Genomic DNA, 25,053 nt, shown 5'->3' with positions numbered 1-25,053 from the left:
CCCGTTTAGAGGGTAAGTCGCACAGATTATGAAAATGTGTGTATCGCGTCTGTGTTCAGGTTGGACTGGTAATAAAAGGAGTCTGACTTTTGACGCAAATAGCGTCGTTCCAGAGAGCTGGCAGGAAAGAAGGGATCATCAATGAACGTCAGTCTTCAGGGTGAACTGTGATTAACAAGGGGAACAGCAGACCGGCAGAGGGGGCTGGATGATGGGAGTATGGATGATGGAGGGGTGGACCAACCAGCCACAGAAGGCTGGAGACAGATGGTGGGAGCAGCTGACGGATGGAGAGACGAGCGGAGAGGATTTTGTGGAAATGGTGCAACAGTTAAAGTTGACCTCTTATAAGCAATGGTGGTTCAGCACACGTTATGTGAACGTGTGAACCATCACTTTTAAGAACTACTACATGCAATATTTCTATGTTTCCATAAGGAGTTACCAAAAAGTGTGTACAGGTCAAAATCACTCTGCAGCAAAACAGCAGGTGCCAACCTGGACCATGGCCGGACACGGCTTTAATGGCATTAATAATGGCTGCATTCCATTTAGCTTTTGCCAGCTGAGCCGTCTGTGTGCATGCGGGCTCCGTAGCCAAACCATTGATGATGTTATTGGCTACACATGTGACCAATAACTTTACTGATGTCTAAACATGTCTAGAGGTTCATTATGAGAGCGTTTTTCATCATGGCTGAGTCACCGACTGACACATGGTCACTGTTCTGAATATACAGTGTGAGCCGTGCCGTTAAGAACAAAAAAGCTTTTTGTCACTCCGGTCGGCTAGCTTAGCTTAGCACAACGGTTGGTAGGTGCGCTATGTTACCCGTTGGACAGAGCTGGGCTAGCTGTTAACCCACAGTTTCAACCCTTTGTGCTAAGCTAAGCTAAGCTAACCGACTGCTTGCAGTCAGCTCCATATTTACCACACAGGCATCAAATCCTCTCATTCAACTCCCTGCAAGAAAACGAATAAGGGAATTTGCCAAAATGTCAAATTATCTCTTTAATCATAAATGAATCCGGTACGTATTGATTTGGTGTTTTGCAGACATCCAGAAGTCATCTTAAACATGTTTTTTTTATGGGTCTAGTTCACATATTAGAATGAGAATAGAACATTTAACATATTGTCTTTCGAGGTAAAACAGACCCTGCCTACATGATCAAATCATCCAAGTCAAGTCATCAAGAGATGTTGAAACAATGGCTGCAGATGGCAACAAAAACAAGCTCCTCTCAACTCAAGGTGACTTCTTTTCTTCTGCAAGCTAAGGCCACGTTATCATCACAACACTTGCTTTCCTTCATTGCGTGGTGCACTTTGTTCTTGTCCACGTAACACAGTCAGCGTGTTAAAGTTGTGCAGAAGCCCTTTAGTGCGACGAGTCACTCTGAAGACGGTGACTCTGGTGCCGTCGTAACTCTGAAGCTCAGCCTGTGACCATCCAAACACGTCAAGCTGAGAGCGAGCAGACGCCAATGATGCGACTGAGGCGGAGGACGGAGGGGGCGATAGAAGAGGTCACGGCCGAGACCGAGTGAGAGGAGGAAGAGAGCGAGGGATGAGAAGGGTGTGAAAGAGAGGAGGAGGAGGAGGGAGATAAAAGGGAAGAGCACTACAGGGCTGCAGAGGGGTCGAGAAGCAGGGAGGGGAGGGGGGGGCAGCAGCATTGTGAAGCAAAAGCACAATGAAAGAGACTCATAGATGTCATTTGACGAAGTCTACGAGTTGAACGGAGAAAAGCTGGTCTTAAAAGCAGGTGCATATCAGTCAAACACAACAGCCAACTGTACAGGTGTGTGTGTGTGTGTGTGCGTGTGTGGATGCCAGTGTGAAAGATACAAAAATAGCAAGACGGAAATGAACCTGTTAAATGAATTTGCACCTTATTCCTGTTCCTTTCTCTCTGTTAATTACTGATACACCGACTGTTGACACAGGAAAGCTATCGGTCCTCATCATAACTTGTTTTGGGGGGTTTGGAGGTGTTTTTATTTCAGGTGTTTCTCTGTCTTTCGCTCAAGTTTAAACCGACTGTAAATAGTACTTATCTGAGTGATGACCCCTTTTATTATGTACTCTATAATACCAAATACCAAAACAGCCCATGACAATTTACAAAACCCATGAGGTATTTAATTCATAACAATGTGAAAAAAACAAATGAAAAGAAGCAAATCCCCACATTTGAGATCGAAAGTGTTTTTGGCATTTTTGCAACAATCAATCAGTTACTTTCACAACATGTTGCTGATTAACTTTCTGCTGATTTGCAACATAATTGTCGAATCGTCCCAGCAAAGGAGCCACGTTCTGACAGTTTTGGCTGCACAGAAGAAGAAAAGCACCCCTGTTGCTTTTTCCTCTTCTTCTTTTTGTTCGGCGGTGCGTGCCGTATGTGAGAGCTGTGCCCCCCCCCCCCCCCCCCAGCCCCCAGGCCAGCATGTTTGTGATGAAAGAAAAGTTCCTCTTCCTCGGTTGCTCCTGTGTGTGGCTGCACTTGGTTGCACTTCATTTCATCGTACAAAGAAGAGCCTAACTGTAACAATGTGTGTGTGTGTGTGTGTGTGTGTGTGTGTGTGTGTGTGTGTGTGTGTGTGTGTGTGTGTGTGTGTGTGTGTGTGTGTGTGTGTGTGTGTGTGTGTGTGTGTGTGTGTGTGTGTGTTTGAACAGTGCTGTGCTGGTGTGAATATAAATGAGTGAGGAAGAGGGTTTTCCACCGAACACAAAGAAGAAGAGGTGGAGGATGAGAGGAGGAATTGTTGAAATAATTGCCGAAAAACAACTTTCAGAGGTGTGAGTAGCAATATCATCATCATGAGAAAATACTGAATGGCAACTGCAAATCCTGCATTCAAAAGTGAAGCAGTTAAAGGAACAGTTAACGTTTAAAATAATGGGCTTATTAGCTTTTTTTGTTCTGCTGAGCGTTAAATGAGAAATTCGATTCCACTTTGAAATTCCATTGTTTTTATTGGATGCCTTGATTACATTATCATCTGTAAAGATAAGCTTTCCATCTACCTCAGTGCCTTCTCTCTTATTTAAGTGTTGTCACTGATATACAGCACAAATACCTCCAGAGGACTATGCTGGCTGTCTGCCTGGAATTGTTTTTTGGTTCCTTGGCCTCCCTTTGAAAAACAGATCTTTATTGCCTGATTAAATAGAGTTACTCAACACAATTACTGTTTCGACAGCATTTAAAAGACCCAGAGGCTCGTTTCACCGAAGCCATTTGTGCCGCTTTCACAGAAAGTCACGTTTCAGAAGTAATCATTGCCCACGAACTGCAGATGAAGAGTCCTACGCTGCGGAATTTGTCCAAATTGTTGTTTAAACACGCAGGTTGTTGTTCTCAGCTGCATGCACGATTATTATATATTATGGTATATTATGACCACATGTACATGGGCATCCCTACAGTTCAGTGACATGTCTTCCTCTTTCAAATCTTAAGCACGTCTGAAAAACTTAGAGCCCAGTTTTAAAGGGTAGCTTCAGCATTTTTCTGCAGTTTTTTGCAGAAATGGACATATGGACAGATGGACAGAGTCTTTCTGTCCATATGGTGGAAGCATGTCATCCCATTTTGTCACTTAGTCAGGGCCAGCGCCGCCTCCCAACACATCAATATTCATCAATAGATCTGTAGAAATTGGGTTATTGGCGACGGTTGAAGATTCCCCTCTCTCACCCGTTTAGCTCTGATTCCTGTGCTTGCCTCTGTATCATGGGAGAAACAAGAAGGGAAAGCAGAAGATGAATGCGAAATAAATGAACAAATAGTGAGTGGAAAGAGAGAGGAGCTGTATAAGAGAGGGGTGGAAGGGGACGCAGGAGAACAAGAGACGCAGAGTGAAAGAGACGGCGGTGACGTCACGGCCACTTTAAGTAGGTCAGGTAGGACGTTGTGATGTCACACACACTGGAGTCGGCCAATCGTGTGCAGGGACACACCCCCTTGTTTCCCACTGGAAAACAACACTGCAGCCCCCCCCCCCCCTTTTCCTGCAGCTGCCTCAAATCCCAGACACACACACACACACACACACACACACACACACACACACGCACAAGCATTCCAGCTGCTATAGAGGCCGACATTGGCGGAAACAGTAGACTACTATAATCCCCGAGGAGACGCAGCAACTTTTACTCATTTTTTGTGTGTGTGTGTGAGTGAGAGAGAGAGAGAGTCTGTGTTAAGGCTGAGGCGAGGGTATTAACAGGCTCAGTCTGCTCTGTGCAGTCTGCTCAGTTTTCTTCTGCATCAGATGAAGTTCAGAAGGAAGACTTGAAGACCGAGTGTGTTACATAGTCGGGAGACGGTACAGTGAGAGATGTGGCGCACACGGCATCCTCATCTTATTCGTCGTGCCGTCATGTGTCTTCATTAGAGGGTCGGGGAGTGACAGCTGAAGGGTGTGGGGATAGATGAGATGAGAGGAAAAGGCGTGACACCCAATGAACAGCATCCAGAAGAACTACAGAGGAATGAAATCAGTCAGAATGTCAGTCTGTCTTTTGTTACTTTTAAAAACCTTTCAGAATGTGTCCTTTGGCAAAGCTCAAGGTATTTTGTATTACCTTAAAGAGAAGATTAAAAAAATGGTGCGCTCATGAGCCTCAGATCTATTCCTGTCCTTTCTGCAGAACGTCGCATTGCCTGGCCATGTGTAAGCTGTTATATGCATTGAGTGAGAGTCATCATTTTGGGTAAGAAAGCCAGACTGGCTTTGGATCATCAGCATCAAGGTTGTTATTTTCACTCTTATTTTCTTCTCCTTCAATCAGCATTAACGCTGGTGGAATGCTGCCTGCAGGAGGGCGGCTGTGGAGGGTAAAAGAGTGTGTGTGTGTGTACGTATACGGAGGGCGGATGGGGTCACGGGGTCAACTGCAGTGATTAAAAGGAGCCTGGGGATCACCAGTGACCGACTGGAGCGTCAGCACATTATCCAGTCAGTCTTGAAGTCATCGAGAGCGGATGAAGAGAGACGAGCAGCCAGCCGGCAGATCAAAGTCACTTTATTCACAACGAGCTGTTTGCAACAACAGCAGCAAAAAGGAGCAATTACTAACAGTAATTGCTCTGGAGCTGAGTATTTCTAAAAATCCTGAGCCGCGAGCAAAGAGGATCTCATGAGAGTGACTGAGCAGCAAATGAGCTGATGCAATTGTTCAAACTTGGAATTCATTCGAGACACCCGCTGCTGGATTTGTGCTGATGCTGAAGATGTGCCGGATCCTTCTTCCCTGCAGGTTGATTACATGACCGGCTAGCTGAGCCTCCCATGGCTCCATGTCCCCGAGGTCTCATCTTTCTAATGGCACTATAGTGGATTACACCTCACAGGCTGTGCTGAACTTGAGTATAATGGACGAGTGGGCGGTATCAAAAGCCCAAACGAGATATAAACTGTGATTCAAAAAAGCAAAAGCTACACTCACAATACACACTGATCATGTCAGATGACTCAGGTGCAACTGTGTTTGCGGGGTTATTTCATGTTTTGATGGAATATAATATCGCACGCAGTGCCAGTGAACACACACATATCACATCCTGCTCGATCTCTCGACATTCAAGTTGTGAGCGCTGCTGCCAATTGTAAGCTTTTTAAATGTAACGAAAATATTTAGTCTAATGGATTCGTAGAAGGGCGGTTACGTCACCCGGAAGCCTTTAAAATCCATCCGGGGGCGGCACAGCTGGTGGGTCAAGATGAGGAATGACCACTGATACGTGACTGCAACGGTTGGAGCGTGTGCGAATGCCTCCGCACACACCATGTCTGATGTTCATGGAGGTAATAAGGAAACAGAATCACTTCGACAGGAGACAGAGAGTTGCTTTTTCAACCACTGACCTCGTTCTAAGAGTTTGAGCACATGTTAGAATAAGTCGGGTTTTTTTTTCTTTTAAATCCAGCGAAGAACCGTTTGTGTTGATTTGGGCTGAATTCATAGAGTGGCGGATCAAATGTCTGGCTCATTCGCAGCATGACAGAGGCCCGGGCTGGAGGCTCATTGTGTAAGGTGGTTCATTTCGGGCCCCGGGGACATCTCGAACCGCCAACTATGACGCGGATAACACTTTGAGTGAGTTTTACTGCCAAATGCTCCAAAAACTGGATTATTTTCCGCAAAACAAAAAAAAGAAGTTTGCTGCCTGGAAAATCTGGAACGCCAATAGTTTAAATAGCATTCTAATGCTTAGTCGGATTAAATGCAACTATAATCACCGCTTCATTAGGAATACGGAAAGGATTATTTCACTAATATCGTTGTCTTTTTCCACTCTGTGTGGTCATCTAATGGCAAAACCAATGAGAGAGTGTGTGTGTGTGTGTGTGTGTGTGTGTGTGTGTGTGTGTGTGTGTGTGTGTGTGTGTGTGTGTGTGTGTGTGTGTGTGTGTGTGTGTGTGAGAGACTTGGGGAAACTATGACCTGACTTATATAACCAGCTGATGAGTGATGTGCTGCTTCTCATCTGGGAGCACATGTGCCATGTGTTTTGCCACTCTGCTGCCGTGTAAAAAAAAAACAACTCAATATGTATTTAAGAAAACCAAATTATGCAAATTATAGTTCACGGGGGAGGAAAGAAAGAGACGTGGAAACGAGAGGAGAAGAAACTCTTCTATGTAGAAAATGTCTATACTTAGCTTGTTTATATGTACCTTGCGTCTCTTTGTACGTTATCTTAGACGTCCTGTGTATAAACGGTGTATCACGTCAACCTTTCATCACCTGTTAATCCAGGTTTAAGGAAGCACAAAGACTAAGTGCTCAGGCTCAAATCTCCTTCAACTTCAGCCAAAGTGGGAGAGCGAGTTGAGCATGACACTGATCCACAACTCAAATACGATTCACCGATTATTTACAGAGCATCGTTAAGTAAAAGCATCTTTGATATGTATTTAACGTGCAAGATAACGATCATAGTATCACACTTTTGATGAATTCAGTCTATTTCTTTCATCAATCATTTTGTTATGTGCAGTCCACTTTACAACGCAATGTTTAAATCTTGGCAAAAAGGAACTTTTGCTGTTTGGTGATTTGATTAATTGTTAATTCTATGAACTAAAGTACAACATTAAGGAAGAGCGGTTCTGCATGGTGACGTAATATTGCATCTGAGTCAAAATCCAATTGTTAAACTGGTATTATTATGGTGTATAATATACATTTATAGTATAAGAATAATTCAGTTAGCTCAATTTAATGTGTTGAATTTGGTAAAAATGCAGACATTGTACATTCATGAATCCCTTTTTCTTCCTAAGGGTATGGATTTGTATTCCACTGTATTGTCTTGCTCCTGCTTTCCCCACATGGAGCTGTAAAAGTGAATCTCATGGTGTATGTAAGGCACTTTTCAGAGTCACCAGAGACGTAAAGCTCTGTCCCCCAGGGGACACGGAGACCTTCAACCCCCCTTGAGTGACCCTCTGGGGGAGATAGAGCCAAGGTTCGGACCACCAGACCTCTCCAGGACTGTGATCACGCTGTTGGACTCATGAAGGTTGACACCAGACCCCCCCTCATGACCGCGCTTTGACTCCAGGTGTGTTTATTTACCTGCTGGCTCGTGCACGGGATTGCTCGAGCGTTCGGCGCAGTTCCACAACAAGGGTGGACCGTACCAATGTGGATCCTAAGTGTAGGGGGAGCCAGAGAGATAAACAAGCTCCTTTGTCCCGATAACGCGTCAGCATTTAGTCGGGTCCAAACCGGAGCTGTCACAAGCGGCATCGAGTATAACCGCTCACTGATTTGGGTTACAATTTAAGTAGTTTATTTTGATTTATTGCGGATAACTTTCCCCACCACCCCTAAAACACACCATCGCTGCGTCTTGCCTTTTCTGAGTGACCGCTCCGTATATTTTTCCTCCTGCTGGAGAGAAAAAAACATCAACAGTGGAAGACACAGAGGAAGAAAGAACTGCGGAAAATAAAAGGAGGTGGAGGAAAAAAGTGAAACAAGAGATTTGCGCTAAAATCAGAGGAACCGGCTGGAAAGAGCAAGAAAGACATTGCGCAAGTGGACGAGACTTGCCATATTTAATTTTTTAGAAGTACCTGCTTTCGTGTGAAGATTTTTGTTTGTTTCCCATCTGCTGATTTCAAAGGTGAGTTTGTCCCGTTATTATGCCAACAGAATAATCGGACTGGGATTGTTTTTGTTTATTTTCTTCTTCCCCAAAGTGTGGAGCTCTCTACGTTCTCCAGGAGAAAGTCAGGGAGTAGCCTGTGCAGATTTGTCATTGTTCATTCAACAGTCGTGCAACAAGGCAATAAAACGAGAACAAATGAATGTGTATTTTGTGTCCCTCTTCCTTGGGGGGGGGGGGGGGGGGCTGTGTTTGAATGCGCATGCATGCAGCGTGGAGCCAACCTGTTTAACATTGCATGATGCAAACCGGTGACAAAGTAATCAGCGGCCGCCGTGTTTTCCTCCTTGATTGAATCCAGGAGCACGTCGCTCGGTCCGCCTACCTGCAACACACGCACGCGCGCGCACACACACACACACACACACACACACACACACACAGTCCCCTCTGCAATGCATTGCTATTTAAATGAGTTTGCGAGCACCAAATAGTTAAATTATATTTGCGCACGCACGGGAGCTTGAGAGTGTTTGTGCGTTAGTGAGAGTGCGTGTTATTGACGCGCACATGTGGCATAGCCAGCGGCTCTTTGTTCCCCCCCGTCAAATAGCAGACCCAGGCGTGACAGCTCGCTGGTGCTGCAGACAGAATATAGGACAATATTGACATCCTGGTGTCGCACGGGCTTGAGTCCTGCATAAACCTGACCCCCCCCCCCACCGTGCACCCCCTCCTGGTCTTCCAGCCAAACAGCATCGTCGCAGCTCTTCTTTTGTGGTGTTTTTTGCAGCCGTGGAGATTTCATGGTGAAATAAAGGTTGGGTTTTGGCTCTGTTTCTCAGAAGAGGACGTAGTTAGTTTGGAGATGGCCTGAGGGAGAGGGGGAGGGTCGAGAGGGGGTGCTGTGGCTCTTGGCGCGCCGGAGAAGAGGGGGGGGTTAAGTGTGTCAATGTCAAATGGAGGTGTGTCCCTTCTTGTGTGTGTGTTCACTAGCTCTGTGCTGGCTCGGATGACTAGAAATAGACAGAGGAAATAAAAACAATAATAATGCAGCAAAGCCCTGAAAACATTGGTTTCGTAAGAGTCGCCCTTATGGAGTATTTTATAGCCTGGCGCGCGAGGGGAGATGTTTTGCTTCAGTGTGTCGTGCCAGACCAAGGACACACACGCACACACACACATTCTGTCTACACGCAGCTCTACAGACAGCTTTTCACTGTGCCGCAAGCTGCACGCACGCACGCACTCCAGCAAAAAGCTCGCGCGCAGATTCTGTGAGTCATACCGCATTTGGAGACTCTTTTGGCCTCTGCTCTTTGAGTGAAGTGGAGCCCCTACTGATAACGCGCGCGGACACACACAAAGAGAGACCTGTGTCTGAAGTAGACATTGTTCCAGGATTGTGCATTTATAGATGTACAAATGCACGCGCACGAGGACGCGGGCTCCCCACGAGCTATGTCAGAAATGATAGACTGTGTTGATATAGAAACGCAGGCGTGGACACAGACACACGCGCGCGCACACACACACACACACAGTGTACTGTTTCTGTTTCTTTGTTGGAAATGCTGGTGGGTGCGGTGTTACCAGCAGCCCTGTGTGAAGATGTTTATTTCAAATAAAGACTGTTTCATATCTGAATGAGTGGTCACACATTGAAAGACTTGAAATAACACTGTTTTTAGTTTGATATTAAAGGGTCAGTTCACCCAAGTCTCAGTTCCCACGTGCACATAGTTTGGGTTTTATCGACTGTGGGTTTGAGATATGTGCCGCTGAGATTTAAGCCGTACAATCAGGACGCATGTAATTTGTGCTGCTCAAAACACTGAAGAACGGTGTTTGAAAATCAAGCATGACATGTTTACTCACTCACTGTGGACTGTTTTCTTCGGGACTATTTCTTGGGAGAAAGTAGTTCCCATAAATAAGCCTTCATTTGTCTTGCCAATGTCTCTTTCAATGCCCTGTGCAGCACCAACCTAATCCCATTCAGCTCAATTGGGGATGGAGGCAGATAGAACCAGAAGTATCTGCACAGCTAGACCACCACACCAGTAAAACAGGTGCTGGTCTAAACCACCCTGCTGTGTATTGAAATAGCACCACCAGGACCTGCTAAGCATTAAAACCCGGCTTACACATCAACAAATGAATAATGTAACCCTCTTAATGACCACATTGACTGACAGTGCATTGCTCTGTATGAGGCTGTACTTAAGAAGAACACTGACTGCACGATTTAATGACTTTAAATGTATATTTTGACATTTTTAGCCGTGCTTTTTCTTAGATTACTTAAATTCCCACACGAAGTAATTGCAAATCATGGGTCAGAAGAACAATTTATTCTGCTGTGATTTTTTTGATTTTAATTTGATTACTTCCCCCAGATGTTGAGCTGCAGAACCAATGTTGTTTAAGACGCCTGTTCATGTGGATTTAGTGATGTTCTGAAGATAAAGCAAATGTGAGGATGAATGCTGCTTGTTTCACGTAATTAGTTCGTACTGTTGATCAGACTAAATTTGGCATTTTATTGACTTATTAATCCACACAAAACACACAATATCATTTTAAATACAGTAAAGCGGCAATAGGGGACGGCAGTTGAACATTATGATGTTAAAACTCATTTTAAGGCTCGGTATACGGTCCAAATAGTTGATTTGTGGACTTATTGTACGGTGATCCGTGGAGCCTTCCATGTGCGTCTGTCGGGATCAAAAATAAACTCTTCAGCTGGAACATGTGCTCCATCTGCCACCAGGTGCAAAAGCACTTCCTGTGTGAGGGGGAAGTTACTCGAGCGTATTGAGTCTGTCACCCTTGACTCTACCAATATTAACATTTACTCCCGCAGTGTTTGCTGATCCATCAGTGTTGAGTTGCAGGGAAAGAAGATGTGCCCGACCTGTTCGGGCGGTCAAGGCTTGCACGTCCAATGAGGGATTCAAGTTCAAATCACAGTTTGTTTCTTCAATGTTGGAAAAAGTGGAGTCACATCTGGAGAGTTTGACAGCACCTAAAGATTATTGACATGGAATAGAAGCATATGATTTATCTTTCCAAATTGTGAGTCATCACTTCCAATAAAACTGTTAATTATATAAAAGTATTGACGATAGAGTTCATTTCCTGTGAATTATATAACACTGTTGCCAGGTGGATGAATGTGTGGATATGCAGCAAACTAGACCAGTAAACGGCTATATTTGGAGGTGCTGTTGTCATCCAGGACTGCTCAGAAATAGTATTTGTCCCTCTGCTGAGGTGTTGACGCTGAAATAATCTCCGGTGTAAAAGCTCGCCAGCCGTTGAGTTCCTGCGGATCTGTCAGTGTTGTGCCACCAGCGCTGCGAGCCGCTGATTAGACGTGAAGGATTGTTGCGTTGAGCGGACTCTGTTAAGGTGTGTGATGGTGCTACGGAGCTGATGCTCGTGTCTGTGGGCGGAATTGCCTCTTCAGAGTTTTGCTCAGTTTGAGGGCCGCTGTTCATTTATTCCAGAGGAGAGCTGATAGCCACTTTAGTTTGCCACTGGAAGAAACATTGGTGGTTTTAAAACAAATAGGAGGATGAAGGGCCTTCTGAAAGCTGTGATAATGAAGCTGTGATAATGAAGGTGTTAGATGTATTGTGTCAGATGTATTGTTACTGTCTGTACAGTGAGACGCAGCACATCAGCTGATGACAGACATAGAGCAGCGTTGATCAGTCTAGCCTGAAAAAAAACCTGAACCACATTTCTACGTGTTTTCTTATCTGAATTGTTATCATCAGTGTTGGCCAGTTGTAGCGTATAGTAGAATATTAGTCTGGCTGTTTATAAAAACATGGATTTAAATTTTTTTTTTATATTCTGTGTAGGTGTACTAGAGCGTAACAGCATCTAGGTCAGAGCGTATGGATTTTATACTGTGTAGGTGTATGAGATTACAGCAGTCTTCCTTGCTAGGCATCTAGTGTGTGTGTGTGTGTGTGTGTGTGTGTGTGTGTGTGTGTGTGTGTGTGTGTGTGTGTGTGTGTGTGTGTGTGTGTGTGTGTGTGTGTGTGTGTGTGTGTGTGTGTGTGTGTTTGTTTGCGGGGCGACTGCTCAGTATTTTGCCCGATGGCTGGAGGCCAGATAACAGAGTGCCCTGTCTGTTCCCACGAGACCCAACAGGCCTTCACAACACCCTATTTATAGACAAACGCTCGGCCCGAACTCCATTCATATTGCTCAGCTTTCAGATTTAGGGTTGTTTTTTTGAACTACAACTCAATGTGATGTGCACATGTTACACTCTGGGACTGTGGTTTTGACTTGAGGCGACCTAAAATGTGCATCCAGTCTGGTGCTGTCAGATGTGACGGTTCACTGTGTGTGTGTGTGTGTGTGTGTGTGTGTGTGTGTGTGTGTGTGTGTGTTGGCATTCCACGGCGCACAGTTACATCATGTGTTTTTTACACCGAGGAGGTCGTCTGCATTCGTGCCACAGGTCTGCGAGCAGCAGCGGCTGCAGCCGTGACGGAGGTCCACGGGAAAAGAAGCGCCCGCATGCCAGCGGTGGATAAATATGTAACAACAGGAACACAGCTGCAGCAAATGCTGCAGAAACGACACGGTCATGTTCAAGTGACGGTTTGATGATCCGTCAAGCATTGTCACCGATGAGCTCATCGAAAAAGCAACTTACAAACTGTTTCACACAAGACAATATCAAATACAAACACCAATACAAGCAGAAGATCCTTTATAAATACATTAAAAACGAACTTGAGCTTGACAGGATTATACGTTTTACAATCAAAATCTGGACAAGAGATTAAACTCAAGACTTTGGCTCAGCTATAGAGCTAATAGTTCGAGCATATTGACGCAAGTTTAAGTGGATCAATGATATTTCCTGTGTTTGGTCGTACGAGCAAACCAACATGGAGGCACCACGTTCATACACAACTTAACCTTAAACTAGGATGGTGCTGCAGCGGTCGGGCACATTTTACAAAAGAGAATGAACCGACTAAGTTGACTCCCCGCTTAACCTAAGCATTGGGAAATGATGCCATACGAGTAGCAACCTCCTAGGAAGTGCGTAGGTTGTGTGCTAAACATTAGTCAGTGTGAGTGTACGCGAGAGGCAGCTTGTGTGTGGCGGTGAGTAAGAAGTCAGCAGGAATGTGACAGCTGTGGACGTAGCGGCTGCGAGTACAATTTATTGGTGGATGAATAAATCCTGCAGCTCCTCAAAACCAACAGCAAGTTCCTGTGACTTGCTTGCCACCTGCTGATTTAAGTGAAGGGGATTAGCCCCGAAGCTAACAGCATCTTTAGCTCAGGCTCACTTCAGGTGAGGCGGCCTTTGAGGTGGAAACGCTGTTCTCACTTTAGTGGAAGCTGAAGTTAAGTTCGTATTCCCTTTTGGAAAATGGAAGCAACTTTGAGAGGTGATAATGATCGCCTGCTCTTTTAGCGAACAACCTTTTGTCACTCTCACCTTTCGAGACGGGCGGAGAGAGACGGGGTGTCTGAGTGGAGGTGAGATCACGATGGAGGGAATAACAGGCGGCCTGAAAATGAGAGGAAGAGCTGAGCTGAGCCGCCGAGTGATGGACGGCCGAGGATTTGTGGAGACAAGAGGCCAAAGTGATTTGCTGAGAGACGGAGAGAGAAAACAAGCTTCTCTTTCATTTGTGTCTTTTTTTTTTTTTTTGCTTGCAATGAGGTGATCCACGTATGCCCATCCAACGCCGTGGGAAGCAGCACAGGAGATTTAAGGGGGGGGGGGCTCAGAGAGGAGACGAGGAGAGCTTTGGCTCCTCTCTGGTGGCTGATGGTCCTCTTTTCTCTCCAGGCATTTGTCGCTCATCTTTCTCTCTCTGACTGTATTTTGTCCAGCAGACTTAGCAACAGAACCCCCCCCCCCCCCAAAAAAAAAACAATCCTGATGTTGAAACTGACTGCATGAGAGTGGATGCACAGCAGCAGTTGATGTGAGCTTCTAAGAGCCACGACTCCCTGAGCGATAACGTGAGGTTTGTTTCTTATTGGCATTTCAAACCATAAATTTAATTTGCCCCCAAAGACTTAATCAACTTATGACTCATTTAAAAACACAAAGCCATTTGCTTTAAATCCTTTGGCAGTCACACACCGCATCCCCCTGAAACATGATCAGCTCTAAGTCTTTTTTAAGATATAATTAATCCTTATTGAGCTCCAAATGAGGTCCTTGCAGCAGTAATTCAATAAGAAACGGAAGCACACGCAACAATAAGAGCAACGATGTACTGTAGGATATAAACAAATTACGGCGTAAACACGTTATCCTGCAGACACTAAGTGTTGTGCATGTAAACAGAGTATACCATACGAGCAGTGGAAAGCTGTACTTAAAACGGTCAGATTGAGCTTCCTCAGCAGACCGTCTTGCATGCGGACCCTCAGGCAGCGCCGCACATCACGGTGCTGTGCAGATAAAACTGACGTAGCGGTACCCCGGGTGTGACAGCAGCAGTGAAGCCCTGCTGACTTACACCATTTATTTCAGGACGGAGAACAGATTCGGTCCCGAGAGGCCTCAACACCTGGCCATCTGTACGTGTCTGTGTGTCGGCGGGGCGACAGAGAGAACACTACATCGCTCCCCGTTGCATTTGATGGTGTTTTATGGTGCAGTCAGACAAAGTTAGCCACTTGTTGGTGAACATAGTGGAGCATTTAGCAGCTGAAGATCCAGAGATTTCTCTCGGGAGGTGGCGGAGACCAAAGACATGTTCGGTGGCAGGTGAGAAAAAAAGCCGTTCAGACGCCGTCTACATGACCAACGCTGTAGCCCACTGACCCCCAAGCAGCTGAAATGAAGTGATGCCATCAACTTTGAGGGGGTCCGCCACACTCTCATGTTACGCGGCCTTGAACATGTCGACATCGAAGCCTCCGCATACTGAAGCAGCTGCGCCCGGATGCCACGGGTTTGACCTTTTCGCGTTGTGGCCTACATTCCCAATATAGGTGACCTTAATGCTCGCTGCCCAAGTTCAGCACACTGTGTGTGTGTGTGTGTGTGTGTGTGTGTGTGTGTGTGTGTGTGTGTGTGTGTGTGTGTGTGTGTGTGTGTGTGTCTGGGTGCCCCTCTTTGTTCAGAGCCGCAAACACCGGTGGCAGCTAAAGCGAGAGAGAGGAAATGGAACTGTTTGCCCATTTTTTCCCCTTTTCACTCGCTGTCGGGTGGAGAGCGGTGGAGACGGAGAGAGGATGGCAGTGAATGAGACAAAGGCCCGCAGTGAGAGACGGAGAAGTCAGCGGCGTGACCAAAGATGAGCGGAGGGAGACGAGGACAAGTGCAGAGCTGTGCGATGAAGAGGAAGAGGGCAGATGGAGAGAGAGTTTTCCTGTTCGACAGCAGCCTGTTACATCAGCTCTGTGAACAACGATGTCGTGCTCGATTAAAGTCAAACAGTCGCTGTTTGAAGTCGGGGCCCTTTTATTTCTGGCTGGTCTGAGAGCTGTTTCTTCTTGTTCACTGTAGTGTGGTAGATTCTAGTGCGTTACAAACCGAAAGCAGCGTGGAGGGATCAGGATGAAATAGTGCTGACTGAGAGCAAATCTCTGCAGCTAGGAAATCAAATATTCTATTTTAGTATGTCATCTGATGTTTTCTGGAGGAAGGTCATCACATTTTGTCAACTTTCCTTTCGTCAATTAGTGCTTTTTTTATCCTTTTTTTGATGATGAACACACAATTGAAAGTGGTGCTTTTGTGTTCTTTTTTACAGTTTCACAGATCGACAAAATCATACAGTCGACTACGACTTTATTTGGTTGGGGACGGCCCATAGCTTTACTAAAAGTCGTGGTCTGTTGTGATCTATAAAGCATCAATAAATGATTTATCAAAAAGCAGTTCATTCGAGTTTATAAACTTAGTGTCGGACGCAGTGTACAGTAAACACTTGCGTCGCTCTAAAATCATCTTCAGAGCGGCTGTTGGCAGCCTGAACCCAGTTGGTGACATCGCTTTGCATGGAAGGATGCAGAGACGGAGTCAGTGTGACAGGAAAAGGAGAGCGGAGGATGAGGATGAGGATGAGGCTGAGGATGAGGCTGAGGCTGAGGCTGAGGATGAGGATGAGGCTGAGGCTGAGGATGAGGCTGAGGCTGAGGATGAGGATGAGGCTGAGGATGAGGATGAGGCTGAGGCTGAGGATGAGGCTGAGGATGAGGCTGAGGCTGAGGATGAGGATGAGGATGAGGCTGAGGCTGAGGATGAGGCTGAGGCTGAGGATGAGGATGAGGCTGAGGCTGAGGATGAGGATGAGGCTGAGGATGAGGAGAGGGTCTGACGGGAAACAGATTCTGGCATCTTGGAACGAGACAGCGACTGCAATGCCGTTTCTCTGCATGGTTATGGACGCGCTTTAAACAAGCATGGATTAATGACGCTGGAGCAGTTGTGCGATGGAGCTTGATATCGGAGACGTGGAGAACCTGTTCGGTGCTTCAGATGAGCCGAACAACTGTTTTCTGACAGCTGAAATGTAGAGAAGAGGCATTTAGTTTTTTCTCCTTTCCTCAGCCAGCAACACATTCTCTCCTTGCGCTGCATGCAAATCTGCCCTTTTCTCTCCATCTCCCTGTTTTGTTGCTCTTCCCATGGTGACAGACGGTGCCTCCTGTGCAGTTTAGCGGTTGTTACGCGCTCTAGAGCACATGACTCAGAGAGGGGCGGGGGCAGAGATGAAGAAAGATGGCCGATGGAGGGAGTCAGGCCGACTTACAGCTTGAAACTAAATGAATGATGATGTGTTCCCGCAACACACTGTTAAAGTCTATAGAGTTGATATTTCCCGTTGTGTTTACACGTGTGTTTGATTGTTTACACAAGAGTGTCACCGACATTAAGTCTTGGACATTGTGCAGACGTGGCACAATGTCATGGCATCATTTAGGAGATGTTGATATATTTTCCCATTCAAAAGAGCACTTCCATTATTATGCTATTTTATAATCATATCAGTGGAATAAAATGCTCATAAAATGACAATAATATTGTGTGTCGTAATTATTTTGGTGTTTGCTTTTTGGCCACACGGCTGTAAAAATGATGAATGCAACAGAAGCAACCGATATAAAGCTGCACTTCAACATGTAAAGGCCGACATGTCTGCGGTCGCAATCGTTGGGTTTGAATTCCAAGACCTGCGGAGAGATCAGTGTGGGAAAGCCAACGAAGCCAACCTCCCTCTCCCAAAACGACCTCCGGCCGACTCGCAGGAACACGCAGGAACACGCAGGAACACGCAGTAACACGCAGGAACACGCAGGAACACGCAGGAACACGCAGGAACACGCAGGAACACGCAGTAACACGCAGGAACACGCAGTAACACGCAGGAACACGCAGGAACACGCGCTGTGGCTGTAAAGGTGTGGAAACAAAGGGACACGCTCGACTACCCGTGCTCAGATAACAGTAATGCAACACAGTGGGTCCCCCTCCCGCCTTCGCTCCGTCGTTATCAGCCACTTGTTTGTCACAGTCACTCCTCCCCTCGGGTGGTTCTCATGTCTCTCATGTTTCACTCACCTTCATCTCTCCATGCTTTTATTCCTCATAGTTATGTCCCATAACCAAAATCTGTCCATCTACTGATCCTCCCCTCCTCTCCTCTTCTTTCTTTTCTGCCCCACAATCCTTTTCTGCTCATCTCTGCCGGCACTAATTGCTAATGAACTTTCATGAGGTCCCACAGCTCAAACAGAGTCCCGGTGGAAAACACGGCTGCATGCACCCGATTTGCCCTCTGTGTTAAGTGTGTGTGTGTGTGTGTGTGTGTCTGGCACACCTCTGAGTTTAAAGATGGCAGTAAGAATAACGTGCGTTCATTGTCACTGTGTGCAGAGAGCAGAGCAGCTGGAGAGGAGACGGGTTGTAAATGCTCTGGTCTCTTCTTACCTGTGCAGGAGGCGACGCCATGACGACAGAAATGCAGGAGATCGCCATCACGGAGGAGAAGCCGTTACTCACGGGTCAGGCTGAAGCCAAGGTCAGAGACGATGCCACACACACACACACACACACGGAGAAACATGCATGGCAGCGTTACTTGCACGTTGTCGGTATGTAAGGTACATAATGATCTGCTACATCATGACTCGTGAGGGGTGATTTTAGGAGGAAACGTAATGAAGACTGGGAGGTTATATCCGAACCGCCATCGTTCACGACGCCATCCCGCCTCCACCCTCATGCTGTTTAGCGTCCAGCCTCGACCACATGCTCTAAGATGGAGAACGAGCTTTACGTTGATGAGAGTCGTGACCTTTTCTAATGCAGCCGGGTGTCTTCTCTCCACTCGCCCAAACCTCCAGGACGCCCATCGCCAATTCAGCTTCCCACACGGCTCATTTCCATAAGAGCTTGTGACGCGAGTGATTCATTAGCGGGGTAAACGGATCCAAGGTTTCAAATGAATATCCCATTTAAAAGGCTTCTTCCATACACCCCCCCCCCCCGGTATCCCACAACCACCTGCTCCTCCGAAAAGGTTCTCCGTCGCTGGATCTGCAGTGTAATGACGCCCCTCTTGCCTGTGTGGCCGTTAATTGGGGAGCGAGACCTCGTTTAACATGAAAGCGCTGTGAAAGAACACAAAGCTGAGAACCGTTCGCTCGTTATTCCTCCCAATAGAAAGGCAAAGAAGACGAAAAGAGAGGTTTTCCACTGCAGACTCGTGAAATTAAGTCACACAAAGTGTCTACACTTACAAAAATAGAAGAATTTATGAATATGTTTTATTATTACACACACATCTTGTTCTAACCAGACTTCACTCTTTCATTTCTCCCAGGATGCGGAAGCGGCTGCTCGGATACTCCTGGACCAGGGACAGGTATACGACTGTTTCCTGTTTTCCTTTCTCCAAGAAGAAACCAGCAAAAATAATTAAAGGCAATTTAATGTATTTTCAAGTTCACGCAAACTACAAAGCTTTTACAGGAGCCTTTGAAGCCGACAAGGAATTTGCATTGGCAGCTTTATTCAAAACAAAATTGAAGTTTGCGTGATTGAAAGAGTCAATAAAGATCCAGATGTTGTTTTGGAATAACGGTCTTGGGGTTTTTTTCACTTGGTACAGGCAGAAAATATCTCCTAGCTCACTCCAGCAACATCACCCTTTAACTCACTCGTGTTGTCCTTCTCCTCACCAGGAGCACAGCATCGAGACCCCCCACGGCCTCGTGCACGTGACCCTGCACGGCACGCGGACCACCCGCAGGCCTGCTATCCTCACCTTCCATGATGTGGGTCTGGACAGTGAGTAGCTCTCTCTCCCTCTCTCTCCCCCCCCCTCTCTCTTGAGTCACACTTTTTTTTCCCCCACTCGTTTCTGACTCTCTTTGATTGGTTCCTCTCTCCATTGTTTTTTGTTTGTTTCCTCTCTGGCAGGTAAGAGCTGCTTCTCTCCTCTGTTCAAGTTCGTGGAGATGCAGGAGATTGTCAAGAACTTCACCCTGATTCACGTTGACGCTCCGGGGCAGGAGGAGGGCGCTGCTGCCTACCCCGCCAGGTACGCCGCCCGCCTTCGTGTCGTCAAGTGTGTGTGTGTGTGTGTGTGTGTGTGTTGAAATGCTGATTCCCCCTCATCGTCCTGCAGCAACCTTAAGGGTTCTCAGAAGTGGAAACAATCTTCTGTGGGAGGCTTAAAAACTAATCTCTTCCAAAAATACTCCCCCATCTCTCACATCTCCCTCCTCTGCGCTCTCCAACATCTCCTGTCAGAGGCTTCAAGTAAATCTTCCCTCTCTTTATGTGCGTCTTATTCCGTCCCCCTTCACTTCTCTCTCACTCCTCTAACTCGCGTGATTGCGTTACGAGCTCGGGAGGATTGTGTTTGGCGTATCGTCGCCGCATCTCGGCTGCGACCTTTTAACTCCCGCCGCTGAGTCGACAAATTGAAGCGTGTTCTCGTCTGAAATCCCCGCGGATTGAGATGAAATGACGAGGAAAGCGTTTTGTCTTCATGCATTTTGAGTCATTTCTAGTTATTAATCTCTAATAAGTTGTGGTGAGACGATGATGGAAGTGATGTTCCTTTCTGTGCTTCCTGTTAAAGTTACCAGTATCCCTCCATGGACACCATAGCAGAGATGATCCCTTCTGTCCTGCAGTTTTTCAAGTGAGTTAACGGTATTGATGTCGACGTGAGAAGAAGCATTGTACTCGTCTCTTGTGCACCATTGTACATGACTTTTAACGGGTTCGTCTGGTCTTGTAAGCCATATTAAATACAGATGCACTTTCCATGCAGCTCCACACACGTGATCTATTCATGGACATACGTGCAGATTTTCTGAACGTGTTGTTGGCTTTTTCTTTCCGCCCGTCAGCTTCCGTACTGTGATCGGAGTGGGTGTGGGAGTGGGAGCGTACATCCTCTCCAAGTTCGCGGTGAGTGTCATCTGCTGTTTTAAGCTCTCGCGTTCTGACAGCCGCTAATTATACTGCGCCTTGTTTCATTGGTCAAACAGCAGTTTCTTCACAGAATATCTTTCTCACGTACTGTCAGATTTGACACAATCATATCTCACGCTGTTATTCATGAAAACATTCAGTCCTGTGATGCTTTTCTCGTCATCTTACCAGCCGTCTCTCTGCTGCTTCCTCTCTCTCATCAGATTGCGAACCCAGATTCAGTGGAAGGTCTGGTTCTGGTCAACGTCGACCCGAACGCCCGAGGATGGATAGACTGGGCCGCTCAGAAGGTTTACGTTAAGTCTTCTTTCTTTCTTTCACGACTCTCTTGTGCACATAAACACGTGGGATTTGAACCTGGTTAGTCCTAATGCGACTACATGTAGCTGTGGATATGAGATGACGTGACTCTGTGCATGCTCTGTGTCCCAGGGTATTACTGATTATGTCATCGTTTATCATATTAAACATACTGAGTGATGAGCGATCCGAATGATTCCTCCTCCTCTCCCTCTGTAGCTCAGCTCCGTGACGTCCTCCCTCACAGAGCAGATCCTGTCCCACCTTTTCAGTCAGGTACAAAGACATTAATGTCTCATGAAAGTGTATCTGCAAAATGCATTTCCAAAACAAATCGCTCATAACTCGGTGATTGTTTTGGGCTGCGGTCGAACAAACGGTTGTTGTTCTCTTGCAGGAGGAGATGTCGTCAAACACAAACCTAGTGCAGTCTCACAGAGAGCGCATCTCCAAAGCGTCTAATCGGGTCAACGTGGAGCTCTTCTGGAAGGCTTACAACAGGTGAGCACACCCGCCGACGTCACAAGCGCAGATACGCTCTGCATCAAAGCAACGGCAACGGCATAATCTTCCCTCTTCCTTTCCCTCCAGCCGCAGAGACTTGAACATTGACCGCAACAACTCCTTCAAGTAAATCCCCTGCAAACTTCTATCTTTATACTTCATTTACAATCATTTCTATGAACCTCTGAAATCGCTCACTGCCACCCTTCCGATCTGTCTGTCCTCCTCAGGTGTCCAGTGATGTTGGTGGTGGGCGATCAGGCTCCATATGAGGAAGCTGCCGTGAGTGTTTGTGTCTCAGATGTTTCCTAGTGGGAACCTGAGCGACTTGGTTTCAAGTGTTCTTATATTGTCAGATTCATATCAACACAGAGTTTGATGGCAGAGGTTTACTGTTGTTCCCCTGCTGTGACCAATAGGTGGAGTGCAACAGCAAAATGGACCCAACAACAACTTCATTCCTAAAGGTAACAGAACCGGAATTCTTTCTTTTTTGATCTGATTTTGTCCCTTCTCTCGAATCACTTACACTTCATACTGTCGTTGATTCTCACACACTCCTTCTCTCCGTCCTCCACAGATGGCTGATGCTGGTGGTCTCCCTCAGCTGACCCAGGTAACGACAGTAACTGCCTCTTTCTGACACTCAAAATCGTGGACGTTGAAGCTGAAAAGGGCAAGATTGTCTCGTTTAAACATACCTGTTGAATCAGCCACCAGCAGGTTGGCCTTCAGCAGAGAACAACACAGAGAACCCCCAAATAACTGCTGAGCGTACTGATTGAACCGTTTCTTTTCTCTGGGTTTGCAGCCTGCTAAACTGACTGAGGCTTTCAAGTATTTCATCCAAGGAATGGGCTACAGTAAGTTCACTTGGTCTTTTTTTTTTTAGGGTTTGTCAACAATAAGAATAACGCCATCTTTGTTTTTGTTTAAATGTTGCACATTGTTTCCATTGATTTCCAGTGTTTAAATCGATTTCTTTCCACCCATCTCTCCACAGTGGCTTCATCTTGCATGACCCGCCTGTCCCGCTCCCGCACCACCTCCCTCTCCTCCTCCTACTCCATGGATGGGTCCCGCTCTCGCTCCCGCACCCTGTCCCAGGGCTCGCAGGGCGGCCAGATGCCGCCGAGCCCCTCCCAAACGATGGAGGTGTCCTGCTGAAGAATTTAAAAAAAAACGAGAGTGAGTGAGGAGGGCGAAGGGAAGGGGAAAGATGAGGCGCGCCGATAACGTAGGAAAAAGAGGAATGGGTTACTTATTTGTCACTAATCAACTCTCACCGTTTCCCACAAGAGGCAGACTAGAGACAGGGAGAGGGAGGGAGGAAGAGGAAACGAGGGATTTCAGAGGAAGAACACAGCTCGCACAGTCCTTCTCCTCACATCACCCTGCCAGCTGAAAACAAAGTGGATTGTGCTGTACAATGAATACAAGAAGTGTAGACAAGAAGAGATGAATAGGTGGGGAAAGACCGGCCAATGGTCCTCTCTCCCTCCTTCTATTGGAGCCTCTGTCAGCCAATAGAGCCCTTTAGTTTAGGCCTATAGAGACCACACACCTTGATTAACCAATCGTGATAATTCCGAAAACAGTATTGCTGATGATTACGTTAATGATGATGATAATGGAATAGAAAACAAACACAGTAACACCTTTCTCTTTATTACACTATAAGCTTAAAAATACATAGATAAAAAAAAATACCAGCAGAGATACTTATAACAATGTGTGTCTACTACTTTTAAACTAGTTTTTATTTTAATTTCTTGAATCTGATTTTATTCACTCATTTGTAACCTGCCTAGGCGAATGGTCGAAGCTACTGATTGGCTGAGAGCCATGATAGTGACCACTTCCTCCTTGGTGTTGCCAGGTTGTTCATGTCTTCCATTTGCCCGTCTATGAGTTTTGTTTTCCCATCTTATTTTGCTTTCAAGACTTGGAAGTTGCATGCCTGGAATCAGCCCACATGAATACTGACTGGATAACAATTTTCTTTTATATTCTGCCAATGAGTTGCGTGGATTTGAGAGTGTGTGTGTGTGTGTGTATGTTTGCTGTTTTGTTTCCTTGGGAGCGTTTAGTGAATTTGGCGGTAAGCACGTGAGAGACTGAGGGTGTTAGCTTCAGCTATCGCTAACACTAGCCGCACGCTAAATAGTGCTTCCAATACCGCTGGCAGTCCAGCGCTGCGTGTCCTAATATCCGCGCTTGCGTACAACAGGGAGCGTTACATCGCTAGGTAGCACGCCAGTATGGATATTGCATGTCAGTGTTAGGCACGGCCAGAAGGGATCACTGTGTCTATCATCTGGGTTGTAATCTCTTCGCCGTGCCCGTGCATGGATACCTCCTAACAACCCCAGCGAGCATTACTTGAGTTCCTCTGCGATGTGAGGTGAACACGACGTCTGCGCGTGTCCGAGGAAGTAAACGTGGGTGCGTGTTTGAAGCGCTCGTATTCCTGAAAGCACAACAGATGCAGCGAAGAGGGTCCCTTGGAAAAGTTTCGTAATTCAAATTTGAGACCAACAAAACCCCCTGTGACTTATCAATGGCAATGTACCAGCCCCCCTTCACTGCCAACACACTCAGAAAAAATAAAAAGATTGAAAAATGATCAGCCAATATCCTTGGAACAGCTCATCTGGAATTGCAGCACATTCTCACTGCCAAAACCAAGAGCCCCGAAAGAGGAGGGCGACGTTCTGCCATCAGAAATACTGTGAGCGTTTATAGTGGATCTAAATTCAACACAAAGCTGGAGACAGTCAGCGGAGGGCCTCCGATTTCATCTGGTACTTATTAATGAGATATTAATGATGGCAAATGTGAACCAGCACTTGTGTTGCTGTCCGAAGTGCTGAAGTGTAGAATGTAAATGCTCCTCCCAAACTTCAATTAAACCTCACGCAACCAGGCATGGGAGCGTCTACCAAATAAGGGACAACGGGTGGAGCTGAGGAAATGAAATTGCCAAATAAGGAACAGGAAGGGTACTTATCTGTGGAGAGTTGAGCAGGGCTGTGTGATTGTAAATGCTTGTCCATTTTGTCTCCATTTTTACTTCGATCATATTTTTCTTTCCCCTCTATGTTTTGGGATTGTTATGATTCATTTTTTTTTTTTATCTCTGTGAAGTGTTAGTTTACCGTCCCGATGTGCTCACAAGTTAGTTAACCGTGTGTGTGATTGTTATTGTGTAACTTCTTTTAGCATTAGAGCTGATAAGAGAAAATCGTATAATAAACAATTAAAAAAAGATTAAAGGTAAAGAGAATACAATCAATTGTACTTGTCTGGCTAATTTTCTCTGTGTATCACAATGAACATCCTAAAAAAAAAGCTAACTTAAATATTAATAAAAGCTGAAGAGAAATATCCTGTCTCCTGTCTTGCATTGTCAATATGGGCTGATGTAAAGTCAGCAAGATTCAGAACTGTTATGTGCTGGGAGGCTGCAGATCTCTCTGTCAGGTAGAAAAAACAAAGATCTGCACATTCTAATACATGAATAAGAAACACACACAAGTGACAGATAATTAATAAGTAGGCTAAATAGTAAAGTACAATAATTGTAAAATGAGTGAGTGTCTTATTACATATCAGCATCAGCCTACGTATATGTGTACATTCAGCCTG

General features: G+C 46.0%; 1 protein-coding gene across 1 annotated transcript; it reads left to right on the top strand.

The window, feature by feature from the left end:
* Positions 1-7,947: 7,947 nt before the first annotated feature.
* On the top strand, positions 7,948-24,792 carry ndrg2 (NDRG family member 2). The gene is made up of 16 exons (XM_079295578.1): positions 7,948-8,153; positions 18,090-18,172; positions 18,977-19,018; positions 19,338-19,443; positions 19,576-19,696; positions 20,243-20,305; positions 20,517-20,577; positions 20,805-20,891; positions 21,121-21,177; positions 21,299-21,402; positions 21,493-21,531; positions 21,636-21,687; positions 21,825-21,872; positions 21,986-22,021; positions 22,217-22,268; positions 22,409-24,792. Exons 2-16 carry the CDS (start codon positions 18,101-18,103, stop codon positions 22,570-22,572), a joined length of 1,104 nt encoding a protein of 367 aa, XP_079151704.1. The 5' UTR covers positions 7,948-8,153; positions 18,090-18,100; the 3' UTR covers positions 22,573-24,792.
* The last annotated feature ends 261 nt before the right edge of the window (positions 24,793-25,053 follow it).

This window comes from Melanostigma gelatinosum, assembly GCF_949748355.1.
Source record: "Melanostigma gelatinosum genome assembly, chromosome: 23".
NCBI classification, from domain to species: Eukaryota; Metazoa; Chordata; class Actinopteri; order Perciformes; family Zoarcidae; genus Melanostigma; species Melanostigma gelatinosum.
Note: the sequence above shows the minus strand (reverse complement) of the source record. Positions and strands in the feature narration are given on the sequence as shown.